General features: G+C 50.6%; 1 protein-coding gene across 1 annotated transcript in view; it reads left to right on the top strand.

The window, feature by feature from the left end:
- ZNF618 (zinc finger protein 618) overlaps positions 1–15,952 on the top strand; it is a 152,227-nt gene that overhangs the window by 53,211 nt on the left and 83,064 nt on the right. The window contains exon 2 of the mRNA XM_058038491.1: positions 14,324–14,367. Within this exon, the coding sequence (XP_057894474.1) occupies positions 14,324–14,367 (44 nt within the window). The remainder of the gene's footprint in view (positions 1–14,323; positions 14,368–15,952) is intronic.

Genomic DNA, 15,952 nt, shown 5'->3' with positions numbered 1-15,952 from the left:
TGTCCAGCCTGGCTTTGGACACTTCCAAGGATCCAGGGTCAGCCACAGCTTCTCTGGGCAGCCTCTGCCAGTGTTTTACCACCCACGTTGTAAAAAACATCTCCCTTATATCTAATCTAAATCTCCACTCTTTTAGTTTTAAACCACCTCCTCTTGTCCTATCACTACTGCACTGCTAAAAACTCTGTCCCCATTTTTCCTTATGAACCCCCATGAAGTACTGAAAAGCCACAGTAAGATGTCCCTGGAGCCTCCTCCTCTCCAGGTGGGCACCCCCAGCTCCCCCAGTGTGGCTCCAGAGCAGAGGGGCTCCAGCTCTTGGAGCAGCTCCTCTGGATCTCTGCAGCAGCTCCAGCTCCTCCCTGTGCTGGGCCAGGCCTGGGGCAGCTCTGCAGGTGGGGTCTCACCTGAGCACAGGGCGCAGGGGCAGAACCCCCCCTGCCCTGCTGCCCACAGTGCTGGGGGATCAGCCCAGGGTGTGTTTTGCTTCTGGGCTGGGTGTTCACATTCCGTGTCCTTCGTTCCCTCGCAGTGCAGGAGCCTCCAGGCAGCCTGGCCTGAGTTTGGGGCTCCTGGGACAGGGGGCTCAGAGCTGGGGGCTCCTGTCCCCTGTGACAGAACCCACCTGGCTCTGGTGAGGAGCAGCAGCTTCATCATGGTCCCTCCCAGGAATGGGCTTGGAGGGTTGCAGTTGGCAGAAGTGTCCCCTGTGATTCATTGGCTACTGGCCTTTTATCTGTGGAATAACTGCTAGATAAGGAAATGGATGGATGGATGGATGGATGGATGGATGGATGGATGGATGGATGATGGATGGATGGATGGATGGATGGATGATGGATGGATGGATGGATGGATGGATGATGGATGGATGGATGATGGATGGATGATGGATGGATGGATGGACTGATGGATGGATGGATGGATGGATGGATGGATGGATGGATGGATGGATGGATGGATGATGATAGATGCATGGACGGATGGATGATGGATGGATGGATGGATGATGATGGATGCATGGATGGATGCATGGATGGATGCATGGATAGATGCATGGATGTTGCTCTTGTTTGAGCAGCATCTATTGCATGTCTGTTAATCACCACAGAACCATGGAATAATTTTGGTTGGAAAAGCCCCCTAAGATCTTCAGGTCCAGCTATGGAGCCCGCACTGCCCAGCCAACACTGCCCCATGGTGGGAGAGCCAGGACTGTTTCCAGTGTCACACTCTGAGTTATCCCCAGTCCCAGCTCAGTCAGGGTCCTGGAGGTGTTCAGTGTGTCCTGGCAGGGTAAAGCTTGTCCATGGGACACTGCTGGGCTCTTGAGCCTGTGCCCAAACAGGCTGGAGCAATCTGACCTGTGCAGCTTGGTCATAGGTTTCCTGGTTCTTCTCTCTCCACCAAAGCCCTGTACTGTGGTGCATTGCCAGGACCTCAGAGCAGCTCTAAACGCTGTCCTGGCTCCAGCCTGGCCCCAGCTCACCCCCCAGAGGTGTGCACAGTGGGTGAGGTGATGTATGGCATTTGTGAGGAGCTGGAGATGCCCCAGTTCAGTTTTTATTTCAACACAAGCAGATGCTTTGGAGGTTTGCAATGGTGCAGCTCTCCCAGGCTCCCCATCCTCCCTGGGCCTGGGGCTGTGCTTCAGGCTCCCTCCAAGGCTTTCCCCATAACTCAAGAACATCCTGTGCCCTCCTTTGTGTTGTGGAGGCAAAGTGCATCAAAGCAGAGGTCCCTTACCCAGGGTGGAATTTGGGGATTGGAGTATTCCCAGTATTCCCCTGTTTTATACAGATGCTTTGAACTGTCACAGCTTCCCACAATTCTTAGGTGAAATTCTCACACGTTTGAGTAATTCAGTGGAGATGCTCTCAGCCAGTCCCACAGTCAGTGACACACCATGGTCCTTGGGTACAAACATGCATCTAGAAAATATCCATGGCTGCTGAGGTTATCCATGAGCTGGGTGGCAGATAAAGCACCAAGGTGTCTGCAATGAAGTCTAGGTGAGCATCAGTTTTTCTTTTCTGAGAAGAGCCTGTGGAATGTGGCACACATTTATCTTTTGCCAGCCCTGCTGCAGGTGGTGCTCCCCGGGCACTGGGGCAGGCTGGTGCCCAGAGGCTCTCTGGGGGCATCTGAAGGATGGAACAGCCCTTGGCCTGATATTTGTTCATCCAAAGGGTCACAGATCCATGAGTTCATTGCTCCTTTCTCAGCTTGGAGACCCAACCAGCCCTGCCCAGCTCTGGCAGCACCAGCCTCTGCTGCCTAACCCCAGATTCCATTTGAGAGTTGGGCATTAATGGTGGCCTTGGGGATTTCTCTCTCATTCTTTGACCTGACCTTGGGCTGCACCAGAATTCTGGAGAGCCAATTTCACTTTCTGGTTTTCTTCCTCAGGGTTTGCAGCAGCTGCTGGCCCACAGATGGGCAGAGGGCTCATGGTGCTGCCTGCAAAATTCAGCCCCAAAAGGGATCCTGTAGAAATATTTGTACCTTTTTTTGCATCTCATTGGAGGTTTTCCAAGACAAATCTGTCCACTCTGCAGGGCTGTGCAAATAATTGATATTCTTGGTTTTCCTGAAGCTCTGAAAAATTGAAAAATTCTTTTTCAGACTGAGCCGGAAGAAAAATAGATTGATTTGAATTTTTTTTTATTGCCCAGGAAATAAGGAATATCTATTTGGGTTTCATAGGCTCGAGTCAAACAGAATCTGGGGCTTGTAAGTGCTTCATTTAGATTTTGAGCACATCTTACAGTTCTTGCTTTAAAAATACATATAGGATGTATTTTGCCTGTATGAATCAGAAAATTTTAAATGTCAGGGACTGTGTCACTTCCAGTTTTTTTAAATCAGTGTCTTACTCTGCTGTGTGAATGGTGCAGCAGAAATTCTACCAACCCATGCCATGATCTCACTGCAGCTCCACTTTGGGCTGGAAATAATTTCCCAGCAGCTCTGTGCCCTCATTTGTTTCAGCTCCAGGAGTGATGGAGAGTGGAAGGTCACCCTGGTTGGTCCCACTGATGTTTGTCCCCCACAAACTGCTTGAAAATCCCTTTACTTAGCCCAAACAATTGCTCAGAGGTGGAGATTTGGGAGTGAGAAAGTGCAGCTAGATGGTCCCTGGTGACCTCCTGCTCTTCCCAGTGCCATGCCTGGGTGGAGGGTCCTGGGGGAGGGCTGAGGGTCCCATCCCTGTGCCTGGGGCAGTGTTTGGGGTGTCTGGGCAGTGGAGATGATGCTGCAGCTTTCACACCTCAAATGGACCAGGAAATGTTGTTTTCCTTCTTTACTTTCCAAACCACCATCATTCTTGGGAAGCCAGCAAAGCCACCCTCCCCTGGAGACACCAGCTTGGCCTTACTGGGGTTTTTGGTAGTTTTTATTTAGATTTCTTTTTTTTTTTTTCCAAACTTTTTTTAAATCTTGGAGGTTTGTTTGTTTATTTGTTGATTTAGATCTGCTTGGGAAGTGGATCTGGTGATATTTATAGGATTTGTGGTTGGCTGATGGGAGTTATTTTGCAAGCAGAATTTCTAAGAATTCTACTTTCAGCCTGCTTTTTCTCCAACTTCATTTCCTCCCCTTCCATCTCCTTTTTCTCTTTTTACTATTTTTTACTTGTTTTTTTTCTTATTTCTTTGGTTTTTGAGGGAGCCAGGCAGACTAAACCCTTTCTGAATTTCCCCCCTGTAATTACTGCTCTTTTTTAAGTTTGAAGAAATTACCCAGCTTTGTGTGCCTTCCCCCTTTTTTACTTTTAGACCAATGTGGTTTGACTTTTTTTTTTCCCTTTCCAAAGTAAAATTACCACCATTTCATGCTATTTGAACAAACCAGTCATACAAAACTGGGAGAGAAGGTGAAGTCCCACAGTTACCCATCCAATGGAGAATGTTTTAGTTACAACCTCACAGCTGTCTATAAATGCTACATAGGAATTTTTTTTTAATTAGGATAAAATTTATATTTTACAAGGTTAAAATTGATGTTTTGCAAATGCAAAGCCTTTCCCACAAGCATTGGAAGGAGATCTGTGCCAGCCCTGGAGGGGATCCTTGGCTGAAGCTGGACCTCCTCATGGTGCTGTTCCTGACACCTTCTCACTGCAATATTTATCAAATTATGCATTTCTTTTTCTATTCTAGATCAGATTTTCTGCCTTGAATTGTAATTTTCAAGTGTTTAAATTTTCATTGCTTACCTCAGACTGAAGCTGAACATTTGCAGCACGTTGCATCTCTGCAGTGCTGTTTGCTACAGAGGGACCTAAAGCATTCTTCAAAATTGACCAAAAAAAGAGATAAAACCAACCTCAAAAGGTGTAATTCTGCCCAGGGGTGCCCAGGGGCGCATGGCTCCCACTGACACCCAAATGGCTGAGCTGGGAGCTGGAGCAGCTCCGTGGGGGACACTCCACAGCCTCTGCAGGTTTGAGGGGCAGAGTCTCAACCTCATCAGAGCTTCTTCCCCAGCAGCCCCTCGTGGCTCTGAGATCCACCATGGGCATGTCCCCAGTGCCTGCCCTCTGAGCATGAGCTGGGCACCACCTGGGGCTGGGTCTCAGTTTTCCTCCTGTGCTGGATCTGTTCCCAGAGACCCATCCCTGTGTCTGTGTCTGTGCTGCTGGGAGCACCCAGGGCACTTCCCTGAGCAGAGGGGAGGTGCCTCTGCATTTTCTACACACAGGCTTGCCTGGCTTTATCCCAGGATCCTTTGTAAGGCTCAGGGAGAGGGATTGGAGCCTCTGCAGGAGCTCAAGGTCCAGCTGGGCCTGGCTGTGCTGGGCCCGGCTCTGCTGGGCCATGCTGCTGGCAGACCTTGTCCAGCTCCCAGGTGTGTCAGCTGCTGAGGGCATGGCTGCTCTGGGTTGTGTCCTCCTTGCCTGTGCTGGGCTTTGGCCACCCCTCTGTGGGAGCTGCAGGCTCTCCTGGCTGGGCTGCACCTCAGGCAAAGCTCCCGAGTTCCAGGGCTGCCACCTCCCTTCCCCCAGCCCTGCCTGAGGGGGCTCTGCCCATCCCCAGCCCTCCCTGAGGGCTCTGCCCATCTCCAGCCCTGCCTGAGGACTCTGCCCGTCCCAGCCCTGCTTGAGGGCCCTGCCTGTCCCCAGCCCTGCCTGAGGGCTCTGCCTGTCCCCAGCCCTGCCTGAGGGCTCTGCCCGTCCCCAGCCCTGCCTGAGGGCTCTGCCCGTCCCAGCCCTGCTTGAGGGCCCTGCCTGTCCCCAGCCCTGCCTGAGGGCTCTGCCCGTCCCCAGCCCTGCCTGAGGGGGCCCTGCCTGAGGGGGCTCTGCCTGGGGGGGCCCTGCCCGTCCCCAGCCCTGCCCTGCACAGACTCACTCTGGGTACATGGAACTGGTCATGAAGAGAAGGGGGCTCCTTGGCCTGCCTCCCCTCACCTGAGGGAATAAATGAATCCCAGAGTGCTTTGGATTGGGAGGGACCTTAAGGATCACCTCCTTCCAACCTCATGTGGGGACACCCTCACTATCCAGCACAGCTGCTCTGGGCACCCTGTACCAGGGCCTGCCCACCCTGCCAGGGAACAATTCCCAATTCCCAATATCCCATCCAGCCCTGCCCTCTGGCAGTGGGAGCCATTCCCTGTGTCCTGTCCCTCCATCCCTTGTCCCCAGTCCCTCTCCAGCTCTCCTGGAGCCCCTTCAGGCCCTGGCAGGGGCCCTGACCTCTCCCTGGAGCTTCTCCTCTGCAGGTGAGCACCCCCAGCTCTCCCAGCCTGGCTCCAGCCCTGGAGCAGCTCCATGGCCTCCTCTGGACTGGATTCAGGACTTCCCTGTGGCCCGGACCCCAGAGATGGGCACAGAGCTCCAGGTGGGGTCTCAGGAGGGTAGGAGGAATGAGGAGAATTTAATCCCTGCCTTGGCCACATTGCTGGGATGAGCCCAGGACAGCAGAGCCTGTGCCTGTGCTCCCAGCCCACTCTGCTGGGGATGTGACTCCCCCAAACCCAATTTCCAGCCCTTTCCCACCCATCCCTCCATCCTGGAGCTGGGAAGGGCTGGAGCTGCCAGGGGAAGGTTCCTGGCAGTCCCTGTGTGCAGTGGAGCCCTCACAGCCCTGTCAGATGTTCCACGGCAGAGGCCGGAGGTGCAGAACTCCCGAACAGAATGTGTTGAACAAGACTGGGATTCCCTGGATAAATAAGTCCTATTTTAATTTTTTCCCCCCGTGTGCATTCATAGCTTGCTAGATATGTTTGTTTTATCAACTTGGAAAAGTGCCCAGGATTTTTTAAAAAATTGATTTCCTGAGAGTTTCCTGTGAAATTGGAAGCCTGGAAAAACGGGTGGATTTCTGAAATGCTATCTCATGGCTCTTTTGCCTCTTTTTTCTCCCCCCAAGTAAAAAACAACAATACCTTCCTCCCCCCCAAGGTTTCATTCCATATACATTTATTCTTTAAAAATATTTCCAGCTGTTTCTTTTGCTGGGAAACTCATACCATCTGTAAACAACTGCTCAATGCACATAATTCTGTTGTTTTGCCCGGTCACTCTTATTTTCCAGCTTTTATAATATGAGAGTTCAGAGTAATCAGTAATGCCTTTTCTCCTCTTCACCCTCAATTTGATTATTTTTCTCATAAAGAACAGAGTAAGGAGAGCACTGAGCAACAGGAGATGGAAAAAATATTTTGATTACTTTTCAGTTGCTTATAATCAAGGAGTAACTCTTTAAATCCAGACCAATTTGCTGCATTGATTTATTCATAATTTTAATTTCATGACTGTTTCAGGGAAAAACAAAAGTACACGAGGTTGAAGCTTTTTAATACTGGTTTAAACATTTGTAGTTTTAGGTTAAAATTTATTTAATGTTCTCTTTCTTCGGTTACTTCTGCTGGCATGTGCTGCTTAAATCTCCCCAGGCTGCCAGGGGAGAAAAACTGAAATTCAAAGCACAAATTCTGCCAGTACTTTCAACAAGTTCATAAAATTACTCATAAATATTCCCTTTACTCAGGGGTGACTGCTCACAGTCCTTAAACCTTTCTGGGGCTCTCTGGAGTGTGGGAGTGTGTGACAGGGACACCTGGGTGTTTTGGGGTGGGACTGTGCCATTCACTGGGGCTCAGCACCCACCCAGGCCAGGCCATCATGCTGGGATTCCCTACCTTGCTGATTTTGCTGTTCCACCCAAGTTCCAGCCCCATGTGTGCCTTTTCCAGCAGAAATTCGACCTTTTCTGTTAAAAACTCTCCAGAAGAACTTTTAATTCTGGGTTACAGAGGCAGCTCAGAAATGAGGTGGATGCAGGCAGCACACCCAGGGTAGGAAATGAAGGTTATAAAATGGGGAGATAATAAACAGTAGACAAGAAGCAAATCCAGTGAAGCTGAATGAGAAGAATTTCTAGACTTTGTGATTTTTTATTAGTATTGTTTGCCTACCTATAGTTTTAACATCCACGGTACAACTTGTTCTGTCCCGGAGCAGAATGTGGGGAGAAGCCTGAGGGAACCCAGTTTGCAAGACCAAACAAAAAAAACCCAACCAAAACCGAAACAAAACAAAACCCAAAACAAAAACAGAAAACCAAACAAAACAAAAAGAAACATTTAAAAGAAAAATAATTCTCCTGCCAATGCAAAGAGAATTGAAATCAGCAGAGCAAGGGCCCCTGGGCTGGGTCTGAAGTGTCACAGCCAGAGCAGAGGGGATCATTCCCATCCTGGCTTCCCCAGTGGGACCCAGTGCTCACAGCTGACCTTTGTGTTGGGCTGATCCACCCCCTCACTGGCTTTGTCATTAGTGTTTCCTTTTAATTAGTAATTGGGGGCACCTTGTGGCTTCAGGGACAGCTGTTAATGATCCCCAGAGATAATTACCACGGGGATGGCACTGCAGCAGGGGCACTGCACAGCCCAGCTGGGACTGGGGCCAGCCCTGCCGACCCTGGGGTGGCTGGACAGGTGCTGGGTGGCCCTGCCCAGTGCTGATCCTGCAGTGCCACAGCTCTGTGGTGTTCCCTGGCTTTGGGTCCCCCTGGACAGGTGTCCCCCTCGGGGTGGTGGCCACCCACAGGAGGAGGATGTGGCCAGGGCCCTGCCAGGCTGGGCTGAGCTGTGCTCCCAGCCAGAACCTGCTCTGATTTGTTTCAGGCTCAGCCACCACCTCCAGCAGCTGTTTATTTGCATGTGGTGGAGGTGCTCATAGGGGTGAGGTGGATGCTCAGTAACCTCAATCCAAACCTGGATTTTGGTCTGCTCAGACACTCCCCAGACACAAAATGTCAGAGGCACCACGTGGGACGTGCTGGGCTCCCTGTGTCCCCAGGCTCCAGCACTGGGATGCTCTGTGTCACCACCAGGGTGCTGGGGACAGACTGTGCCCCTGTAGGTCACAGTCACCTTGGTGCCTTCCATGGATGGACTTGCCTGGAGGTCTCACAGCAACTCTTCTGTAGCATCCCCTGGAATTTTTACTCTTCCTGAAGCTTAGTCTAAGTGATGGGCATGGCCAGGAGTAATGAGCACCTTCCTCTGGCACTGCAGACCCTCCTGGAGCTGTTCTGGGGCCCAGGTGTGGGCACCAGTCACACAGGGATGGTCCCTGGAGCCCAGGTGTGGGCACCGTGTGGGCACCAGTCACACAGGGATGTCCCTGGAGCTGTTCTACAGCCCAGGTGTGGGCACCAGTCACACAGGGATGTCCCTGGAGCTGTTCTACAGCCCAGGTGTGGGCACCAGTCACACAGGGATGTCCCTGGAGCTGTTCTACAGCCCAGGTGTGGGCACCAGTCACACAGGGATGGTTCCTGGAGCTGTTCTGGGGCCCAGGTGTGGGCACCAGTCACACAGGGATGGTTCCTGGAGCTGTTCTGGGGCCCAGGTGTGGGCACCAGTCACACAAGGATGGTCCCTGGAGCCCAGGTGTGGGCACCAGTCACACAGGGATGTCCCTGGCTGTTTGGGACCATCCTGTCCCAGATGTCCCCTGGCTCTGGCAGCAGAGCCTCTGTGTCTGCCATGGGAGTCTCAGCCTTTGCCTTCTGCTGCCCTCAAGCAGCAAACCCTCCATGGGCTCATCTCAGAGGGGTCAGACCTCTCAGGTGTTGCTGTTTCCTGCTGGGCTCTCATGTTGGAACAGGGAACAAGCGCTGGCTTTTCCCAGGACAAGGCTGCAGCTGAGCACAAGGGTGAGATTCCTCTGGCTGCTCCCAAGGAATTGTGAATCTGAGGCTGCCACCAGCGTCCCCACCCCAGGTGTTGCCCCATGGCCAGCATGGGGGGTTGCAGACCCCACAGAGGATTCTGGGGGTTGGGGAACCCTCACTCAGGGCTTGGCTCAGCTGTGGGACCAGGCAAATGCCTCAGGGAGAGCTCCCATTTCCTCCTTGCAGATATTTTTTTATTATTATTATTTTGGTTGTTTCTTGAGGGGAAGCTGCAGCTGAGGAAATAGGCAGCACATTCCTCCAGCCCCAAGAACTGTCTTGTTCCTGAGTGGAAAATTCATCCCTTTTGGAGGCTGCCCTGATGGATTGGCAAAGGCAAAGGATGAGGAGGGGATGAGCCACAGCAGCCTAAGGCTGAGGAGATCTTTGTCCTTCAGGCAGGGACTGCCCTGGCTCTGGGAACCAGAAGAAACAGCCTTAAATTGCTCCAGGGAAGGTTTGATATTAGGAAGAATTTCCTCATGAAGAAGGTGGTCAGGCATGGGAACAGCTGTGTGGGGCAGTGGTGGAGTCACCTTCCCTGGAAAGGTTCCAGTGTGGATGTGGCACATGGGGACAGGGAAATGTCCCACTGTGGATGTGGCACATGGGGACAGGGAAGGTTCCAGTGTGAATGTGGCACTTGGGGACAGGGAAGGTTCCAGTGTGGATGTGGCACTTGGTTGGGGACAGGGAAGGTTCCAGTGTGGATGTGGCACATGGGGACAGGGAAGGTTCCAGTGTGGATGTGGCACTTGGGGACAGGGAAAGGTCCCAGTGTGGATGTGGCACATGGGCACAGGGAAAGGTTCCAGTGTGGATGTGGCACATGGGCACAGGGAAAGGTTCCAGTGTGGATGTGGCACTTGGTTGGGGACAGGGAGATGTTCCAGTGTGGATGTGGCATGTGGGGACAGGGAAGGTTCCAGTGTGGATGTGGCACGTGGGGACAGAGAAAGGTTCCAGTGTGGATGTGGCACTTGGTTGGGGACAGGGAAGGTCCCAGTGTGGATGTGGGGTTAGTGCTGCCCTTGGCAGTGCTGGGGAATTGCTGCACTCTGATCTCAGAGGGCTTTTCCAGCCTCAAGGATCCCGTGGTTCTGGGAGCACAGCTCAGCCTGGACCAGCCCTGGCTCAGCCTTGTTTCCCTCTTTGGGGTTCCTCAGCATCCTCTGTGCTGCAGGAGGGAGCAGAAATCCACATTAAAAAGGGGCACGGGCACATTTATGAGTCCTTGTGCTCTGCAGATGTTTTGGTGTGATGTGGAGCTGCTCTGCTGTTTTTCCCCCTCCTATTTAATAAAAATTAAATGGGAAACTGCCGGTGTCTTGCCCTTTGTTTAAAGAAGAGAAAAAAGGGAAAAAAAAAAAAGCACTTCCTGCATTTTCTGTGGCTCTGAAGTTAATAACCCCAGACAGCACAGGTAGCAGGCCTGCAGTTATTTTTATGGCACATTCCTGTGTCAGACCAGTTTTCAGTTGCTTCTCCTTTGCCAAATTTTAATTATTTGGTGTGACATTTTCCATGCTGGGTGCTGCTGGCTCCTTCCAAAATTGAATCTGTGGTTTGTGTTTGGACAAAAATTACTCAGCTGTCCCTGGGAAGGCGTTTGGGGGAAGCAGAGTGGGGGTTTTGGTTTTTTTCCCTTTTTTTTTCCTCAGGTAAACAAACAACTCTGCCCTTTTCCCTCTGCAGAGGGAAGGTGCTGTGGGAGAGGGGTGAGTGGGGTCTGCTCTTCCTGCAACCCCCAGGCAGAATCAGAGACCTCTCCCTTTGGGATGGGGTTCAGAGGCAAATCACAGGGGGTGGCTGTGTCTGAATAAATAAATAAATACATGGATTGAGCCCCTTTTCCCCCTGGAAGGGCTGTGGCAGTGCTTGGGAGTGTCCCAGTGCCCCCATCCCATCCATGGCAGCTGATCCAAGCATGGATTCAAATCCAAGTGATTGGAATAATTGTTTCTAATCAGAATTTAAGTGATCAGGCAAAAAGCCTGTGCTTAAATTGTCTGAAATCTCATCTCGCATTTTTATTGCTTTAAGTTATTTTTTAGTTTTGCTGTAACTGTTAAAATGTTGGGGTTTTTTCCCAATATAGTGTAGCCCTGTCGATAAACATGGATTTCTCAGGTCAGTTTTACATCTGCTTGGACTCCTATTTTTTTACATGTTATCCTGTTAGGAGATGTTGACTGATACATTTCTTAATTATCACATGATTTACTTTTTGCTTACAACTCGAGCTGAGGAGCATATGGCCTGAAACCACATTCTGCTTGTGTGCATTTTCATTTAAAGGATATTTATTAGCATTAGTTAAACAAAACTCCCCTAAAATCACCCAATATGTAGAAAAGCAACTTCAGGGAGTAACACTTTGAATTGTAAATGATTTTATGGGGCAGATTGTGTGACATTCTCCAGCCTGTTCCAGCACCCCATATCCGGCCTCCCTGGCATCAGCAGATGAAAATTCTGCTCCTCTCCTTTTTTAATCAGAAATTAGGAAATCACCAAAATCAATTCTTTGGGTAAATGGGAGTGCAGGAGATTCTAAAGGAGCACAGGAGATTTCTGTTCCCTTCCACAAAGGTGTTACTTTGTTGGGGCTGCTCTGACCCATTTTGGCACATTCTGGTTAAACAGTGATTTCCAGCCTTTCACTCTTCCAATTCCTCTGGTATTTTAGTCCTCAAATGCCACTTCTTAGAATTTAGGTGGAATATTTTAGTTTAAATGGATTTTATTTTTGAAGGAACAGGCTGGGAGAGCTGGGCGTGCTCACCTGGAGAGGAGAAGCTCCAGGCAGAGCTCAGAGCCCCTGCCAGGGCCTGAAGGGGCTCCAGGAGAGCTGGGGAGGGACTGGGGACAAGGGATGGAGGGACAGACACAGGGAATGGCACCCACTGCCAGAGGGCAGGGCTGGATGGGACATTGGGAATTGGGAATTGTTCCCTGGGAGGGTGGGCAGGCCCTGGCACAGGGTGCCCAGAGCAGCTGTGGCTGCCCCTGGATCCCTGGCAGTGCCCAAGGCCAGGCTGGGCAGGGCTGGGAGCACCTGGGACAGTGGGAGGTGTCCCTGCCATGGCAGGGGTGGCACTGGGTGGGATTTAAGGTCCCTCGCATCCCAAAGCAATCTGGGATTCTGTGGATTTGTTTGTTTCAGCATCCAGAAACATTTAAGGCAGCTTGATCTGAGCTCATTCAGGCTTAGCTTGGTGGTTTTGTCTAATGGATCATCTCCAGCAGCACCCTGCCTGGGTGAAGCCATTGAGATGTGGTTACCTGCTGTGGTTCCCTTTTTCCTCATTTTTTTCTTTCAAAATAAGGAAACTCCCCAGCACTGGGGATTGTTGGGGTGTCTGCAGGGCCAGGGCTGGGTTCCATCATCCTCGTGGCTCAGAATATCCTTCCAGCTCTGGATATTCCATGGTTCCATGATTCAGCAGGTGCTTTTCCCATGGAATTCTCATGGCAGGAGCCTCAAAAGTTCCCTGTGATCCAAGATGTGGCTCTTGGCGTGTGTGATCTTGGGTTGTGCACAAACCCCTTTGTACAGGCAGGAATTATGAGATTCCCATCTCTGGGATCCCCAGCACCCCAACAAGGTTTCTGCCCTGGTTCTATATTAATCTCCTTTTTCCCCTTTTCCCCCCTTTTCCTTGTACACAGATCTAATCTTCTAGAAAATGCCCCAAAGGTTTGAGCAATCTACCAGTTGCAGGAACCCATAAAGCTTTTTTTTTTTTCCTTTTTTTCCCATTGTGTAACCATGACAAATCATTAATTTTTGATTGATTGCTTTGAATTATGGGTGCTCTGACATCCTTTCTGTAGCTGAACAGCTGTATAACAAATGAACATATCAGTGCTCACAAAAGATTGGAGATCTAACAGAAGCAATTACATTGTCAGCTCCTCCCTTCTGGCTTTTCCCAGGCAATGGAGAGAAGAAATTTTTTAACAGAAATTCCTCAAGTGGCTCACAATAATAATAATAATCATCATCATCATAATCATAATAAAAAAATACCTTTTTGTAATTGAATTAGATTTTTATCTCTTCATTTCCAGTGGATTTTATATCCCTTCAGAAACCAGGTTGTGTTTCTGCTTTGTGTAACTTGGACAATCCCTTTGAAGAAAATTTTACATGAAGAATTAAAAAAAATAAAATCAAATTGCAATTTTTTTGGTTGCTATTCCTTTAAGATTTCAGAATTGCACCAGTGCACTAAATGTGACCTCCATAACTTTTAAATTAAGAATTTATGCTGGCTTGAAATTTATGAAATATTTCAGCATGAAAGAAAGCCTTTTTCCCTCAGGAAAATTGAGCAATAAATCACAGCACTCTCGATTTACTGCCCTACAGCCAGCCAAAGATAGGATTTTTTTCCTTCCCCCCTTCGTTCTGAAAAAAAAAAAAAAAAAAAATGTAATCATATAAGACAGCTTAGCTGCTATCCTCCCACTCTCTAGAATTTTTAATTTCAGCTGTTTCTGCTTGGATTTATTTCCAATATTCCTGCTCGGCTTTTCAATTTCCTCAGTTATTAAATTTTAATTCAGTGCATTAGCATTTAAATTAAAAAAGGGTTTATTTTATCGAAATCGTTGGCTGGCCCCCATCCTGCTGCACATGAATTGCCTGTTTCTGCCATTTGCACAAAATGTGAAATGCAGCTAATATCTTTTAACTTGTATTTGCACAAATTCAGAAATAAAATTTCTGGGATTGGAATAATATTGTCTTTCCAAGGAAGGCTCTCATCAGTGAGCTGGGGAAGGAGCAAGAGGAGACCCTGGGCCCTCCCTGCTCAGCCCTGCCAGGGCCTGCAGGGGCTAATTAGGGCACAGGGCTAATGAGGGGAGCTGTTGGGCTTGGAGGGGCCATTCCTGCGTGGGCATTGGGACAATTTGGCCATTCCTGATTTCCCACCTGGCTCTGCATGCCAGGGATCACTGCTTGAGACTTGGTGGGGATGGGCTGGGGAGGCTCAGAGCCTGCTCAGAGCTGGGCCTGGGGCGTGTGTGCAGCTCTGGGGTAGCCCAGAGCTGGGCTGGAGAGGTTTGGGCTGGAGAGCAGCCTCATCCTTCTGAGCCTAACCAGCTCTTCTGTTTTCATCTCCTAGGCCGAGGAGAGCAACAGCAGCGGGCGGAGGAGCTCTTCCAGCAGGTAGGGCTGGGGTGTGCTGGGAGGGTCACTTGTGCTCTCCACCTTGGAGATGGGGTCCAAAGGTGGGATGGGTGTCAGAGCTGTGTCCATGCAGCCCTCTCTGGATATGGCTGGAAGGATGATGTGGGAGGCTGGCCTCATCCTGGCACTGGGGACTGAAAGCAGAGGTGGTTTGTGTGGGGAGTTCCAGCTGAATGCCCCCAGGGTGAGGCTCTTGGATGGAGACCTTGGGCTGTGCAGTCCCTTGTGTCCTTCAGAAGGAGAGGACAGAGGTGTCCCACCACCCCCTTCCCCTGTGATCCCACTGGGAGGTGTCTCTGCTGCTCCCACTCTGGAGAGGGACACGCTGAGGTGGGTCTGCCTGGGCTGTGGCCTCACAGAACCCCTGGGTTGGAAGAGACCTTCAGGATGATCGAGTCCATCCCAGCCCAAACACCTCAACTCAACCCTGGCACCCAGTGCCACATCCAGGCTTTGTTAAACACACCCAGGGATGGGGACTCCTCCTGTCCCTCCAGGGCCCTGAAAGCCCTGTGAAAGTTTCATTCCTTAGATGAAACTCATCCTGTTGTGTAAAAGCACATCCAGAGAGATCTGGGAACCGCTGTGGTGCTGATGCCCTCCCTGCCTCCCCCTGCTGACCGTGCAGCTCCTGCTGGGTCTGATGGTCCCACTGGGCTGGCTGGTCCCTGCCCAGTGCCCCAGCTCTGCCAATGGCATTTCAGGACCAAATCCCCTCATTCCTGGCAGCTTTTTGTCCAGTTGGCACTGCTTGGCATTGAACATATCTGGAGTGCCCCTGAGCTGGGAGAGGAACACTGGGTGTCTGTCACAGGAGACTTCTCTGTCTCACTTTGGGGGTGGCTCACCTGTGGCCCAGCAGTGCTGGCTCACTGAGAGTCAGCCTGAAGGAAGTCTTGGAAAGAGAGCACAAGCTGAGGAGCAAGGGGAGAGGAGCCTGGCATCACTTCCTTCCCCTGGATTCTTTATTCCAACCTTTAATTCAGTTCTGCAGCTCTCACTGGAGGGTTTCCCACAGCAGGTGGGCAAGTGCATCCTCCATGTGGGAGCTGGCCTTTGGAGTGTCCATGTCACCTTTGGAGTGTCCATGTCACCTTTGGGGTGTCCATGTCACCTTTGGGACATCCATCTCATCTTTGGAGTGTCCATGTCACCTTTGGGGCATCCATCTCATATTTGGGGTGTCCATGTCACCTTTGGGGCATCCATCTCATCTTTGGGGTGTCCATGTCACCTTTGGGGCATCCATCTCACCTTTGGAGTGTCCATCTCACCTTTGGGGTATCCATGTCACCTTTAGGGCATCCATCTCATCTTTAGGGTGTCCATGTCACCTTTGGGGCATCCATCTCATCTTTGGGGTGTCCATGTCACCTTTAGGGCATCCATCTCATCTTTGGGGTGTCCATGTCACCTTTGGGGCATCCATCTCATCTTTGGGGTGTCCATCTCATCTTTGGGGCATCCATCTCATCTTTGGGGTGTCCATGTCACCTTTGGGGCATCCATCTCACCTTTGGGGTGTCCATCTCATCTTTGGGGCATCCATCTCATCTTTGCGGTG

The sequence above is a fragment of the Melospiza georgiana genome, chromosome 20, assembly GCF_028018845.1.
Source record: "Melospiza georgiana isolate bMelGeo1 chromosome 20, bMelGeo1.pri, whole genome shotgun sequence".
Lineage (NCBI taxonomy): Eukaryota > Metazoa > Chordata > Aves > Passeriformes > Passerellidae > Melospiza > Melospiza georgiana.
The sequence above is the reverse complement of the archived record's forward strand: the minus strand, read 5'-3'. Positions and strand labels throughout refer to the sequence as shown.